The sequence below is a fragment of the Oncorhynchus gorbuscha genome, unplaced genomic scaffold (assembly GCF_021184085.1).
Source record: "Oncorhynchus gorbuscha isolate QuinsamMale2020 ecotype Even-year unplaced genomic scaffold, OgorEven_v1.0 Un_scaffold_2212, whole genome shotgun sequence".
NCBI lineage: Eukaryota > Metazoa > Chordata > Actinopteri > Salmoniformes > Salmonidae > Oncorhynchus > Oncorhynchus gorbuscha.
The window spans coordinates 1-15000 of record NW_025746781.1 but is presented as its reverse complement, the minus strand read 5'-3'; the positions used below and the strand labels follow the sequence as shown (position 1 = coordinate 15000).

General features: G+C 44.1%; 1 protein-coding gene across 1 annotated transcript in view; it reads right to left on the bottom strand.

Annotated features, from left to right (window-relative positions):
* LOC124025280 (protein kinase C beta type-like) overlaps window positions 1–14765 on the bottom strand; it is a gene marked incomplete at its 5' end in the record, with an annotated part of 19623 nt that extends 4858 nt beyond the window's left edge. The window contains 2 exons of the mRNA XM_046338835.1: window positions 10793–10933; window positions 14658–14765. Coding sequence (XP_046194791.1) covers window positions 10793–10933; window positions 14658–14765 — 249 coding nt within the window. The remainder of the gene's footprint in view (window positions 1–10792; window positions 10934–14657) is intronic.
* Window positions 14766–15000: the final 235 nt, after the last annotated feature.

Here is a 15000-nt window from a genome sequence, read left to right as displayed (position 1 = left end):
GGGAGGGAGAGAGAGAGGGGAAGATAGAGAGTTAGAGGGGAGGGAGAGAGAGAGGGGAAGATAGAGAGATAGAGGGGGAGGGAGAGAGAGGGGAAGATAGAGAGTTAGAGGGGGAGGGAGAGAGAGGGGAAGATAGAGAGATAGAAGGGGAGGGAGAGAGAGGGGAAGATAGAGAGATAGAAGGGGAGGGAGAGAGAGACAGGAAGATAGAGAGGGAGGGAGAGAGACAGGAAGATAGAGAGATAGAGGGGGAGGAAGAGAGAGGGGAAGATAGAAAGATAGAGGTGGAGGGAGAGAGAGACAGGAAGATGGAGAGATAGAGGGGGAGGGAGAGAGAGATTTAGAGAGATAGAGGGGGAGAGGAGGGAGAGAGGGGCAAGATAGAGAGACAGTAGGGGAGGGAGAGATAGACAGAGAGATATAGACAAAGAGGGGGAGGAAGTTACCTAAGTTACCTAACCTATTGTCATTATGGGGTTGACAGAGAGCCTGTGAAACAAAGTTTGATTGGTTAAGAGATGGCTGAGTCATTGACGAATCAGGAAATCAGATTTTTACATGTTCATTTAAATCCTTCGCAAAAATCCACAACGGCCTATCAATGTGAAATATATTACGAATAATATTAGGGCTCGCCATCAATCTCTCAGTCTATCAATGTCTATCATCAATGTGAAACGTAGTGTTGATTATCTCGGTCTATCAATGTGAAACGTAGTGTTGATTATCTCGGTCTATCAATGTGAATTATCTCGGTCTATCAATGTGTTGATTATCTCGGTCTATCAATGTGAAACGTTGATTATCTCGTGTTGATTATCTCGGTCTATCAATGTGAAACGTAGTGTTGATTATCTCGGTCTATCAATGTGATTATGTTGATTATCTCGGTCTATCTCTAAAAGAAAATAAGGAAACTACATTTGTAAACAACTCGTTATTAAAAATATATTTTTTTGGGCAATCCTCTCCTTCGAGAACCAAACGTCAGATTCACTCTATAAAGCAGGCAGACAGGCATAGAGGCATTCAGTTACTGGTCCATAGGACAGTTTATTAGGTACACCGTCCCATTCACTACAATGAATCGCTCCTCCAGACAGTGAGTCACGTGGTCGTAGCTTGTTATATAAAGCAGGCAGACAGGCATCGAGGCAATCAGTTACTGGTCCATCGGACAGTTTATTAGGTACACCGTCCCATTCACTACAATGGATCGCTCCTCCAGACAGTGAGTCACGTGGTCGTAGCTTGTTATATAAAGCAGGCAGACAGGCATCGAGGCAATCAGTTACTGGTCCATCGGACAGTTTATTAGGTACACTGTCCCATTCACTACAATGGATCGCTCCTCCAGACAGTGAGTCACGTGGTTGTATCTTGTTATATAAAACAGGCAGACAGACATCATTTTGATCCTGCTGTATTTCCTAAGTGTCATTATGTTCCTGCTGTATTTCCTAAGTGTCATTATGTTCCTGCTGTATTTCCTAAGTGTCATTATGTTCCTGCTGTATTTCCTAAGTGTCATTATGTTCCTGCTGTATTTCCTAAGTGTCATTATGTTCCTGCTGTATTTCCTAAGTGTCATTATGTTCCTGCTGTATTTCCTAAGTGTCATTATGTTCCTGCTGTATTTCCTGAGTGTCATTATGTTCCTGCTGTATTTCCTGAGTGTCATTATGTTCCTGCTGTATTTCCTAAGTGTCATTATGTTCCTGCTGTATTTCCTGGGTGTCATCATGTTCCTGCTGTATTTCCTAGGTGTAGTTTTGTTCCTGCTGTATTTCCTGAGTGTCATAGTGTTCCTGCTGTATTTCATACGTGTAGTTTTGTGCCTGCTGTATTTCCTAAGTGTAGTTTAGTTCCTGCTGTATTTCCTGAGTGTCATTATGTTCCTGCTGTATTTCCTAAGTGTCATTATGTTCCTGCTGTATTTCCTAAGTGTCATTATGTTCCTGCTGTATTTCCTAAGTGTAGTTTTGTTCCTGCTGTATTTCCTAAGTGTAGTTTTGTTCCTGCTGTATTTCCTAAGTGTAGTTTTGTTCCTGCTGTATTTCCTAAGTGTAGTTTTGTGCCTGCTGTATTTCCTAAGTGTAGTTTAGTTCCTGCTGTATTTCCTGAGTGTCATTATGTTCCTGCTGTATTTCCTAAGTGTCATTATGTTCCTGCTGTATTTCCTAAGTGTAGTTGTGTTCCTGCTGTATTTCCTAAGTGTCATTATGTTCCTGCTGTATTTCCTAAGTGTCATTATGTTCCTGCTGTATTTCCTAAGTGTCATTATGTTCCTGCTGTATTTCCTAAGTGTCATTATGTTCCTGCTGTATTTCCTGGGTGTCATCATGTTCCTGCTGTATTTCCTGGGTGTCATCATGTTCCTGCTGTATTTCCTAAGTGTCATCATGTTCCTGCTGTATTTCCTAAGTGTCATTATGTTCCTGCTGTATTTCCTGGGTGTCATTATGTTCCTGCTGTATTTCCTAAGTGACATTATGTTCCTGCTGTATTTCCTAAGTGTCATTATGTTCCTGCTGTATTTCCTAAGTGTCATTATGTTCCTGCTGTATTTCCTAAGTGTCATTATGTTCCTGCTGTATTTCCTGGGTGTAGTTTTGTTCCTGCTGTATTTCCTAAGTGTAGTTTTGTTCCTGCTGTATTTCCTAAGTGTCATTATGTTCCTGCTGTATTTCCTTGGTGTCATTATGTTCCTGCTGTATTTCCTGAGTGTCATTATGTTCCTGCTGTATTTCCTGGGTGTAGTTTTGTTCCTGCTGTATTTCCTAAGTGTCATTATGTTCCTGCTGTATTTCCTAAGTGTAGTTTTGTTCCTGCTGTATTTCCTAAGTGTAGTTTTGTTCCTGCTGTATTTCCTGGGTGTCATCATGTTCCTGCTGTATTTCCTGAGTGTAGTTTTGTTCCTGCTGTATTTCCTAAGTGTCATTATGTTCCTGCTGTATTTCCTGGGTGTCATCATGTTCCTGCTGTATTTCCTGAGTGTAGTTTTGTTCCTGCTGTATTTCCTGGGTGTCATCATGTTCCTGCTGTATTTCCTGAGTGTAGTTTTGTTCCTGCTGTATTTCCTAAGTGTCATTATGTTCCTGCTGTATTTCCTGGGTGTCATCATGTTCCTGCTGTATTTCCTAGGTGTAGTTTAGTTCCTGCTGTATTTCCTGGGTGTCATCATGTTCCTGCTGTATTTCCTAGGTGTAGTTTTGTTCCTGCTGTATTTCCTGAGTGTCATAGTGTTCCTGCTGTATTTCCTAGGTGTAGTTTTGTTCCTGCTGTATTTCCTACATGCAATTTTGTTCCTGCTGTATTTCCTTGGTGTCATTATGTTCCTGCTGTATTTCCTGAGTGTCATTATGTTCCTGCTGTATTTCCTAAGTGACATTATGTTCCTGCTGTATTTCCTAAGTGTCATTATGTTCCTGCTGTATTTCCTAAGTGTCATTATGTTCCTGCTGTATTTCCTGAGTGTCATTATGTTCCTGCTGTATTTCCTGAGTGTCATTATGTTCCTGCTGTATTTCCTAAGTGTCATTATGTTCCTGCTGTATTTCCTGAGTGTCATTATGTTCCTGCTGTATTTCCTGAGTGTCATTAAGTTCCTGCTGTATTTCCTAAGTGTAGTTTTGTTCCTGCTGTATTTCCTAAGTGTCATTATGTTCCTGCTGTATTTCCTGGGTGTCATTATGTTCCTGCTGTATTTCCTAAGTGACATTATGTTCCTGCTGTATTTCCTAAGTGACATTATGTTCCTGCTGTATTTCCTAAGTGTCATTATGTTCCTGCTGTATTTCCTGAGTGTCATTATGTTCCTGCTGTATTTCCTGAGTGTCATTATGTTCCTGCTGTATTTCCTAAGTGTAGTTTTGTTCCTGCTGTATTTCCTAAGTGTCATTATGCTCCTGCTGTATTTCCTGGGTGTCATTATGTTCCTGCTGTATTTCCTAAGTGTCATTATGGTCCTGCTGTATTTCCTAAGTGTCATTATGTTCCTGCTGTATTTCCTAAGTGTCATTATGTTCCTGCTGTATTTCCTAAGTGTCATTATGTTCCTGCTGTATTTCCTGGGTGTAGTTTTGTTCCTGCTGTATTTCCTGAGTGTCATTATGTTCCTGCTGTATTTCCTAAGTGTCATTATGTTCCTGCTGTATTTCCTAAGTGTCATTATGTTCCTGCTGTATTTCCTAAGTGTCATTATGTTCCTGCTGTATTTCCTAAGTGTCATTATGTTCCTGCTGTATTTCCTGGGTGTCATTATGTTCCTGCTGTATTTCCTAAGTGTCATTATGTTCCTGCTGTATTTCCTAAGTGTCATTATGTTCCTGCTGTATTTCCTAAGTGTCATTATGTTCCTGCTGTATTTCCTAAGTGTCATTATGTTCCTAAGTGTCATTATGTTCCTGCTGTATTTCCTGGGTGTCATTATGTTCCTGCTGTATTTCCTAAGTGTAGTTTTGTTCCTGCTGTATTTCCTAAGCACAACTAAACAACAGGAGGTCTGACGTCTCTAACAGCTACAACAGAGGGAGAGACAGAGGGAAAGGGAGAAGGAGATAAAGATAGAGAGAGAGAGAGAGAGAGAGAGAGAGAGAGAAGAGAGAGAGAGAGAGAGAGAGAGAGAGAGAGAGAGAGAGAGAGAGAGAGAGAGAGAGAGAGAGAGAGAAGAGAGAGAGAGAAGAGAGAGAGAGAGAGAGAGAGAGAGAGAGAGAGAGAGAGAGAGAGAGAGAGAGAGAAAGCGAGAGAGAGAGAGAGAGAGAGAGAGAGAGAGAGAGAGAGAGAGAGAGAGAGAGAGAGAGAGAGAGAGAGAGAGAGAGAGAGAGAGAGAGAGAGAGAGAGAGAGAGAGAGAGAGAGAGAGAGGGATCGGGGAAGGTCTGGACTCATTAGGGCTCCGTTCTGCCTTCCAAACTTTTGATGGAAAAACAAGGTGGAACTGATACACACGCTGGTCACACCAGTAAACAACAACAACAACAAGGTGGAACTGAGAGACACACGCTGCACCAGTAAACAACAACAAGGTGGAACTGATACACACACTGGTCACACCAGTAAACAACAACAAGGTGGAACTGATACACACGCTGGTCACACCAGTAAACAACAACAACAACAACAAGGTGGAACTGATACACACACTGGTCACACCAGTAAACAACAACAAGGTAGAACACACATGCTGGTCACACCAGTAAACAACAACAACAACAAGGTGGAACTGATACACACGCTGGTCACACCAGTAAACAACAACAACAACAAGGTGGAACTGATACACACGCTGGTCACACCAGTAAACAACAACAACAACAACAACCAGGTGGAACTGATACACACGCTGGTCACACCAGTAAACAACAACAACAACAAGGTGGAACTGATACACACGCTGGTCACACCAGTAAACAACAACAACAACAAGGTGGAACTGATAAACACGCTGGTCACACCAGTAAACAACAACAACAACAAGGTGGAACTGATACACATGCTGGTCACACCAGTAAACAACAACAAGGTGGAACTGATACACACGCTGGTCACACCAGTAAACAACAACAACAACAACAAGGTGGAACTGATACACACACTGGTCACACCAGTAAACAACAACAAGGTAGAACTGATACACATGCTGGTCACACCAGTAAACAACAACAACAACAAGGTGGAACTGATACACACGCTGGTCACACCAGTAAACAACAACAACAACAAGGTGGAACTGATACACACGCTGGTCACACCAGTAAACAACAACAAGGTGGAACTGATACACACACTGGTCACACCAGTAAACAACAACAAGGTGGAACTGATACACACGCTGGTCACACCAGTAAACAACAACAACAACAACAAGGTGGAACTGATACACACACTGGTCACACCAGTAAACAACAACAAGGTAGAACTGATACACATGCTGGTCACACCAGTAAACAACAACAACAACAAGGTGGAACTGATACACACGCTGGTCACACCAGTAAACAACAACAACAACAAGGTGGAACTGATACACACACTGGTCACACCAGTAAACAACAACAACAACAAGGTGGAACTGATACACACGCTGGTCACACCAGTAAACAACAACAACAACAACAACCAGGTGGAACTGATACACACGCTGGTCACACCAGTAAACAACAACAACAACAAGGTGGAACTGATACACACGCTGGTCACACCAGTAAACAACAACAACAACAAAGTGGAACTGATACACATGCTGGTCACACCAGTAAACAACAACAACAACAAGGTGGAACTGATACACATGCTGGTCACACCAGTAAACAACAACAACAACAAGGTGGAACTGATACACACACTGGTCACACCAGTAAACAACAACAACAACAAGGTGGAACTGATACACACGCTGGTCACACCAGTAAAACAACAACAACAACAACAGGTGGAACTGATACACACGCTGGTCACACCAATAAACAACAACAACAAGGTGGAACTGATACACACGCTGGTCACACCAGTAAACAACAACAACAAGGTGGAACTGATACACACCTGGTCACACCAGTAAACAACAACAACAACAAGGTGGAACTGATACACACCTGGTCACACCAGTAAACAACAACAACAAGGTGGAACTGATACACACCCTGGTCACACCAGTAAACAACAACAACAACAAGGTGGAATACACACCTGGTCATAAACAACAACAACAACAAAACAACAACAACAACAACAAGGTGGAACTGATACACACGCTGGTCACACCAGTAAACAACAACAACAACAAGGTGGAACTGATACACACGCTGGTCACACCAGTAAACAACAACAAGGTGGAACTGATACACACACTGGTCACACCAGTAAACAACAACAAGGTGGAACTGATACACACGCTGGTCACACCAGTAAACAACAACAACAACAACAAGGTGGAACTGATACACACACTGGTCACACCAGTAAACAACAACAAGGTAGAACTGATACACATGCTGGTCACACCAGTAAACAACAACAACAACAAGGTGGAACTGATACACACGCTGGTCACACCAGTAAACAACAACAACAACAAGGTGGAACTGATACACACGCTGGTCACACCAGTAAACAACAACAACAACAACAACCAGGTGGAACTGATACACACGCTGGTCACACCAGTAAACAACAACAACAACAAGGTGGAACTGATACACACGCTGGTCACACCAGTAAACAACAACAACAACAAGGTGGAACTGATAAACACGCTGGTCACACCAGTAAACAACAACAACAACAAGGTGGAACTGATACACATGTGGTCACTAAACAACAACAAGGTGGAACTGATACACACGCTGGTCACACCAGTAAACAACAACAACAACAACAAGGTGGAACTGATACACACACTGGTCACACCAGTAAACAACAACAAGGTAGAACTGATACACATGCTGGTCACACCAGTAAACAACAACAACAACAAGGTGGAACTGATACACACGCTGGTCACACCAGTAAACAACAACAACAACAAGGTGGAACTGATACACACGCTGGTCACACCAGTAAACAACAACAACTGATACACACACTGGTCACACCAGTAAACAACAACAAGGTGGAACTGATACACACGCTGGTCACACCAGTAAACAACAACAACAACAACAAGGTGGAACTGATACACACACTGGTCACACCAGTAAACAACAACAAAGGTAAACTGATACACATGCTGGTCACACCAGTAACCACAACAACAACAACAAGGTGGAACTGATACACACGCTGGTCACACCAGTAAACAACAACAACAACAAGGTGGAACTGATACACACACACTGGTCACACCAGTAAACAACAACAACAACAAGGTGGAACTGATACACACGCTGGTCACACCAGTAAACAACAACAACAACAACAACCAGGTGGAACTGATACACACACACCAGTAAACAACAACAACAACAAGGTGGAACTGATACACACGCTGGTCACACCAGTAAACAACAACAACAACAAGGTGGAACTGATACACATGCTGGTCACACCAGTAAACAACAACAACAACAACAAGGTGGAACTGATACACATGCTGGTCACACCAGTAAACAAGAACAACAACAAGGTGGAACTGATACACACACTGGTCACACCAGTAAACAACAACAACAACAAGGTGGAACTGATACACACGCTGGTCACACCAGTAAACAACAACAACAAGGTGGAACTGATACACACACTGGTCACACCAGTAAACAACAACAATAACAAGGTGGAACTGATACACACGCTGGTCACACCAGTAAACAACAACAACAACAAGGTGGTACTGATACACACGCTGGTCACACCAGTAAACAACAACAACAACAACAACAAGGTGGTACTGATACACACGCTGGTCACACCAGTAAAAACAACAACAACAAGGTGGAACTGATACACACGCTGGTCACACCAGTAAACAACAACAACAACAAGGTGGAACTGATAAACACCTGGTCACACCAGTAAACAACAACAACAACAACAACAAGGTGGTACTGATAAACACGCTGGTCACACCAGTAAACAACAACAACAACAACAAGGTGGAACTGATACACACGCTGGTCACACCAGTAAACAACAACAAGGTGGAACTGATACACACGCTGGTCACACCAGTAAACAACAACAACAACAAGGTGGTACTGATACACACGCTGGTCACACCAGTAAACAACAACAACAACAACAAGGTGGTACTGATACACACGCTGGTCACACCAGTAAACAACAACAACAACAAGGTGGTACTGATACACACGCTGGTCACAGTAAACAGTAAACAACAACAACAACAACAACAACAAGGTGGTACTGATACACACGCTGGTCACACCAGTAAACAAGGTGTTCTCATGAACATTCCTTTCACAACCAGTAAACAACATCAACAAGGTGGCACTGATAACCATCCCCATCATCATCATCATCACCAACATCATCATCATCATCACTACCATCACCACCATCACCAACATCATCACTACCATCATCACCATCCCCATTATCATCATCATCACCAACATCATCACTACCATCACCACCATCATCACCACCACCAACATCATCACCATCATCATCACCACAGTCATCACCACCACCATCATCACCATCACCACCACCATCACCACCATCATCACCATCATCACCACCACCACCACCAGCATCATCACCACCACCATCATCATCACCACAGTCATCACCACCACCATCATCACCATCACCACCACCATCACTACCATCATCACCATCACCATCATCATCACCAACATCATCACCATCACCAACATCATCATCATCACCACCACCATCATCATCACCACAGTCATCACCACCACCATCATCACCATCACCACCACCATCACCACCATCATCACCATCATCACCACCACCATCATCATCATCACCACCATCACCATCATCACCACCATCACCATCATCATCATCACCAACATCATCATCATCACCACCACCATCATCATCACCACCATCATCACCATCACCACCACCATCACCACCATCACCATCATCATCATCACCACCATCATCATCATCACCACCACCACCATCATCATCACCACCACCATCATCATCATCACCATCACCACCACCATCATCATCACCACCACCAGCATCATCACCACCATCACCACCACCATCATCACCATCATCATCATCACCATCATCACCATCACCATCACCACCGTCATCACCATCATCATCATCACCATCATCACCACCACCATCATCATCATCACCACCACCATCATCACCATCACCATCACCATCATCACCACCATCATCATCATCACCATCACCACCATCATCACCACCACCATCACCATCATCATCACTTTCATCATCATCACCACCATCACCATCACCACCACCACCACCATCATCATAATCATCATCATCATCATCATCACCACCATCACCATCATCACCACCACCATCACCATCACCACCACCACCACCACCACCACCATCATCATCATCACCATCATCACCATCATCATCACCATCATCACCACCATCATCATCACCATCACCATCATCACCATCATCATCATCACCATCACCATCATCACCATCACCATCACCACCACCACCACCATCATCATCACCACCACCACCATCATCACCAATATCATCACCACCATCACCACCATCATCACCACTACCATCATCACCAATATCATCACCATCACCATCATCATCACCACCATCATCACCACTACCATCATCACCAATATCATCACCATCACCACCAACATCATCATCACCACCATCACCACCATCATCATCACCACCATCATCACCACTACCATCATCACCAATATCATCACCATCACCACCAACATCATCATCACCACCATCACCACCACCATCATCACCACTACCATCATCACCAATATCATCACCATCACCGCCTCTATGGGGGTTTAGAGTCTCCATAGAGAGAGACAGGGGGTGGGTTAGAGGCTCCATATAGAGAGACGGGGGGGGTTAGAGGCTCCATAGAGAGATACAGGGAGGGGTTTAGAGGCTCCACAGAGAGAGACAGGGGGGGGGGGGTTAGAGTCTCCATGGAGAGAGAAGGGGGATTAGAGGCTCCATAGAGAGAGACGGGGGGTTAGAGTCTCCATAGAGAGAGACAGGGGGTGGGTTAGAGGCTCCATAGAGAGAGAAGGGGGGTTAGAGGCTCCATAGAGAGAGCCAAGGGGGGGGGGGTGGACTCACAGCTTTGGGTTTGAATGGCGGTTGTACTTCCTTGTTCTCCACTTTGTCCCAGTCCATATAGCGGAAGAACCCGTGGTCCCTGATGTCTCGCTCCCCCTCCGGACCACAGCCCAGACGCTTCCCAGGGTGCTTGGTCATCAACTAGGGATAGGGAGGGGGTTAGAGGTTAGAGGCTCCATAGGGACAGGGAGGGGGTTAGAGGTTCCATAGGGACACTTTACATAGAACCAGATAACACAGTACTTTACATAGAACCAGATAACACAGTACTTTAAATAGAACCAGATAAGTACTTTAAATAGAACAGATAACACAAATAGAACCAGATAACACAGTACTTTACATAGAACCAGATAACACAGTACTTTACATAGAACCAGATAACACAGTACTTTAAATAGAACCAGATAACACAGTACTTTAAATAGAACCAGATAACACAGTACTTTACATAGAACCAGATAACACAGTACTTTAAATAGAACCAGATAACACAGTACTTTAAATAGAACCAGATGGACAGATAACACAGTACTTTAAATAGAACCAAATGGACAGATAACACAGTACTTTACATAGAACCAGATAACACAGTACTTTAAATAGAACCAGATGGACAGATAACACAGTACTTTAAATAGAACCAGATGGACAGATAACACAGTACTTTACATAGAACCAGATAACACAGTACTTTACATAGAACTAGATAACACAGTACTTTACATAGAACTAGATAACACAGTACTTTACATAGAACCAGATAACACAGTACTTTACATGGAACCAGATAACACAGTACTTTACATAGAACCAGATGGACAGATAACACAGTACTTTACATGGAACCAGATAACACAGTACTTTACATAGAACCAGATAACACAGTACTTTACATAGAACCAGATAACACAGTACTTTACATAGAACCAGATGGACAGATAACACAGTACTTTACATAGAACCAGATGGACAGATAACACAGTACTTTACATAGAACCAGATAACACAGTACTTTAAATAGAACCAGATGGACAGATAACACAGTACTTTACATAGAACCAGATAACACAGTACTTTACATAGAACCAGATAACACAGTACTTTACATAGAACCAGATAACACAGTACTTTACATAGAACCAGATAACACAGTACTTTAAATAGAACCAGATAACACAGTACTTTACATAGAACCAGATGGACAGATAACACAGTACTTTACATAGAACCAGATAACACAGTACTTTAAATAGAACCAGATGGACAGATAACACAGTACTTTACATAGAACCAGATAACACAGTACTTTATACATAGAACCAGATAACACAGTACTTTAAATAGAACCAGATGGACAGATAACACAGTACTTTAAATAGAACCAGATAACACAGTACTTTAAATAGAACCAGATAACACAGTACTTTAAATAGAACCAGATAACACAGTACTTTACATAGAACCAGATAACACAGTACTTTACATAGAACCAGATAACACAGTACTTTACATAGAACCAGATAACACAGTACTTTACATAGAACCAGATAACACAGTACTTTACATAGAACCAGATAACACAGTACTATACATAGAACCAGATAACACAGTACTTTACATAGAACCAGATAACACAGTACTTTACATAGAACCAGATAACACAGTACTTTACATAGAACCAGATAACACAGTACTTTACATAGAACCAGATAACACAGTACTTTACATAGAACCAGATAACACAGTACTTTACATAGAACCAGGTGGACAGATAACACAGTACTTTACATAGAACCAGATAACACAGTACTTACATAGAACCAGATAACACAGTACTTTACATAGAACCAGATAACACAGTACTTTACGTAGAACCAAATGGACAGATAACACAGTACTTTACATAGAACCAGATAACACAGTACTTTACATAGAACCAGATAACACAGTACTTTACATAGAACCAGATAACACAGTACTTTACATAGAACCAGATGGACAGATAACACAGTACTTTACATGGAACCAGATGGATAGATAACGAGTGTGAGAGATAGGAGATAGGGGGAGAGAGGGAGATAGCAGATAAGAGGATAGAGAGGGGGATAGGATGAGGGAGAAGGAGATAGGGAGGTAGGAGGAGAGAGGGAGATAGGGGGAGGGGAATAAGGGGAGAGAGAGGGAGATAGCAGATAAGAGGATAGAGAGGGGGATAGGATGAGGGAGAAGGAGATAGGGAGGTAGGAGGAGAGAGAGGGAGATAGGGGGAGGGGAATAAGGGGACAGAGAGGGAGATAGCAGATAAGAGGATAGAGAGGGGGATAGGATGAGGGAGAAGGAGATAGGGAGGTAGGAGGAGAGAGTGGGAGATAGGGGGAGGGGAATAAGGGGAGAGAGAGGGAGATAGCAGATAAGAGGATAGAGAGGGGATAGGATGAGGGAGAAGGAGATAGGGAGGTAGGAGGAGAGAGAGGGAGATAGGGGGAGGGGAATAAGGGGACAGAGAGGGAGATAGCAGATAAGAGGATAGAGAGGGGGATAGGATGAGGGAGAAGGAGATAGGGAGGTAGGAGGAGAGAGAGGGAGATAGGGGGAGGGGAATAAGGGGAGAGAGAGGGAGATAGCAGATAAGAGGATAGAGAGGGGGATAGGATGAGGGAGAAGGAGATAGGGAGGTAGGAGGAGAGAGAGGGAGATAGGGGGAGGGGGAGGGAAATAAGGGGAGAGAGAGGGAAATAAGGGGAGAGAGAGGGAGATAGGGGCGAGGGAGGAGTTTAGGGGAGGGGAGAGGAGGAGAGTGGTAGAAGGGTAGGGAAGAGGAGGAGAGGAGAGGGAGGGAGAGGAGAGAGGGAGAGGAGAGGAGAGAGAGAGGAGAGGAGGAGAGGGAGAGAGAGAGAGGAGGGAGGAGAGGAGAGGGAAGATAGCATCACGTCTGGCTGGCGCTAAACCTCTCTGACATTTCCTCCCCTTTATGTTCTGAGAGCCCCCACTGGATTATCAATGAAATGAGGGCTTCTATTTTATATCCTCTTCAATCCCCCTGTGTGTGTGTGTGTGTGTGTGTGTGTGTGTGTGTGTGTGTGTGTGTGTGTGTGTGTGTGTGTGTGTGTGTGTGTGTGTGTGTGTGTGTGTGTGTGTGTGTGTGGTGTGTGTGTGTGTGTGTGATGGAAGTGGTTACTGAAGGGTAACGGTCGAGGACGAGACTGAGGTTTGATAGAGAGGGATGGACTCTGCTTTGCTGGATAACTGAGCTGTGTGTGTGTGTGTGTGTGTGTGTGTGTGTGTGTGTGTGTGTGTGTGTGTGTGTGTGTGTGTGTGTGTGTGTGTGTGTGTGTGTGTGTGTGTGTGTGTGTGTGTGTGTGTGTGTGTGTGTGTGTGTGTGTGTTTAGAGGATGGATAAACAGAGTATAAGGAAGACTGACAGAGAAAAGCTCCTCTTCAGAATGAACACTGCAGAAGGACAGAGGAGAGGAGACATACTGCATTTCATTATCCAACCTCCTCCCCCTCATTTCCTCCCCTCTCCCTCCCCCAATCTCCCCCTCCTCTCCCTCTCCAACCTCCTCCCACTCTCTCCAACCTCCTCTCTCTGTCTCCAACTTCCTCCTCTCTCTCTCACTCCAACCTCCTCTCTCTCTCTCTCTCTCTCTCTCTCTCTCTCTCTCTCTCTCTCTCTCTCTCTCTCTCTCTCTCTCTCTCTCCTCTCTCTCTCTCTCTCTCTCTCTCTCTCTCTCTCTCTCTCTCTCTCCTCCTCTCTCTCTCTCTCTCTCTCTCTATGTGTCTCTCTCTCTCTCTCTAAATTGCAGTGACACGGAAGACAAACAATCAATTAAGTTATTAGGAGGTGTGTTTTCCCCCTCACCCCTTTGCAGATGGCGACAGCTTCCTTGGACATAGACTTGGGGTAGGAGACGTGATGCTCCATGATGGACTGGAACAACTCATCCTCGTCCTCACCGTCGAAGGGAGGCTAGGACAGAGGGGAGGACAGGACAGAGGGGAGGACAGGACAGAGGGAGGAGGAGAGGACAGAGGGAGGAGGAGAGGACAGAGGGAGGAGGGGAGGACAGAGGGAGGAGGAGGACAGAGGGAGGAGGGACAGGACAGAGGGAGGAGGAGAGGACAGGACAGAGGGGGGGAGGACAGAGGGAGGAGGACAGGACAGAGGGAGGAGGAGAGGACAGAGACAGAGAGGGAGGAGGAGA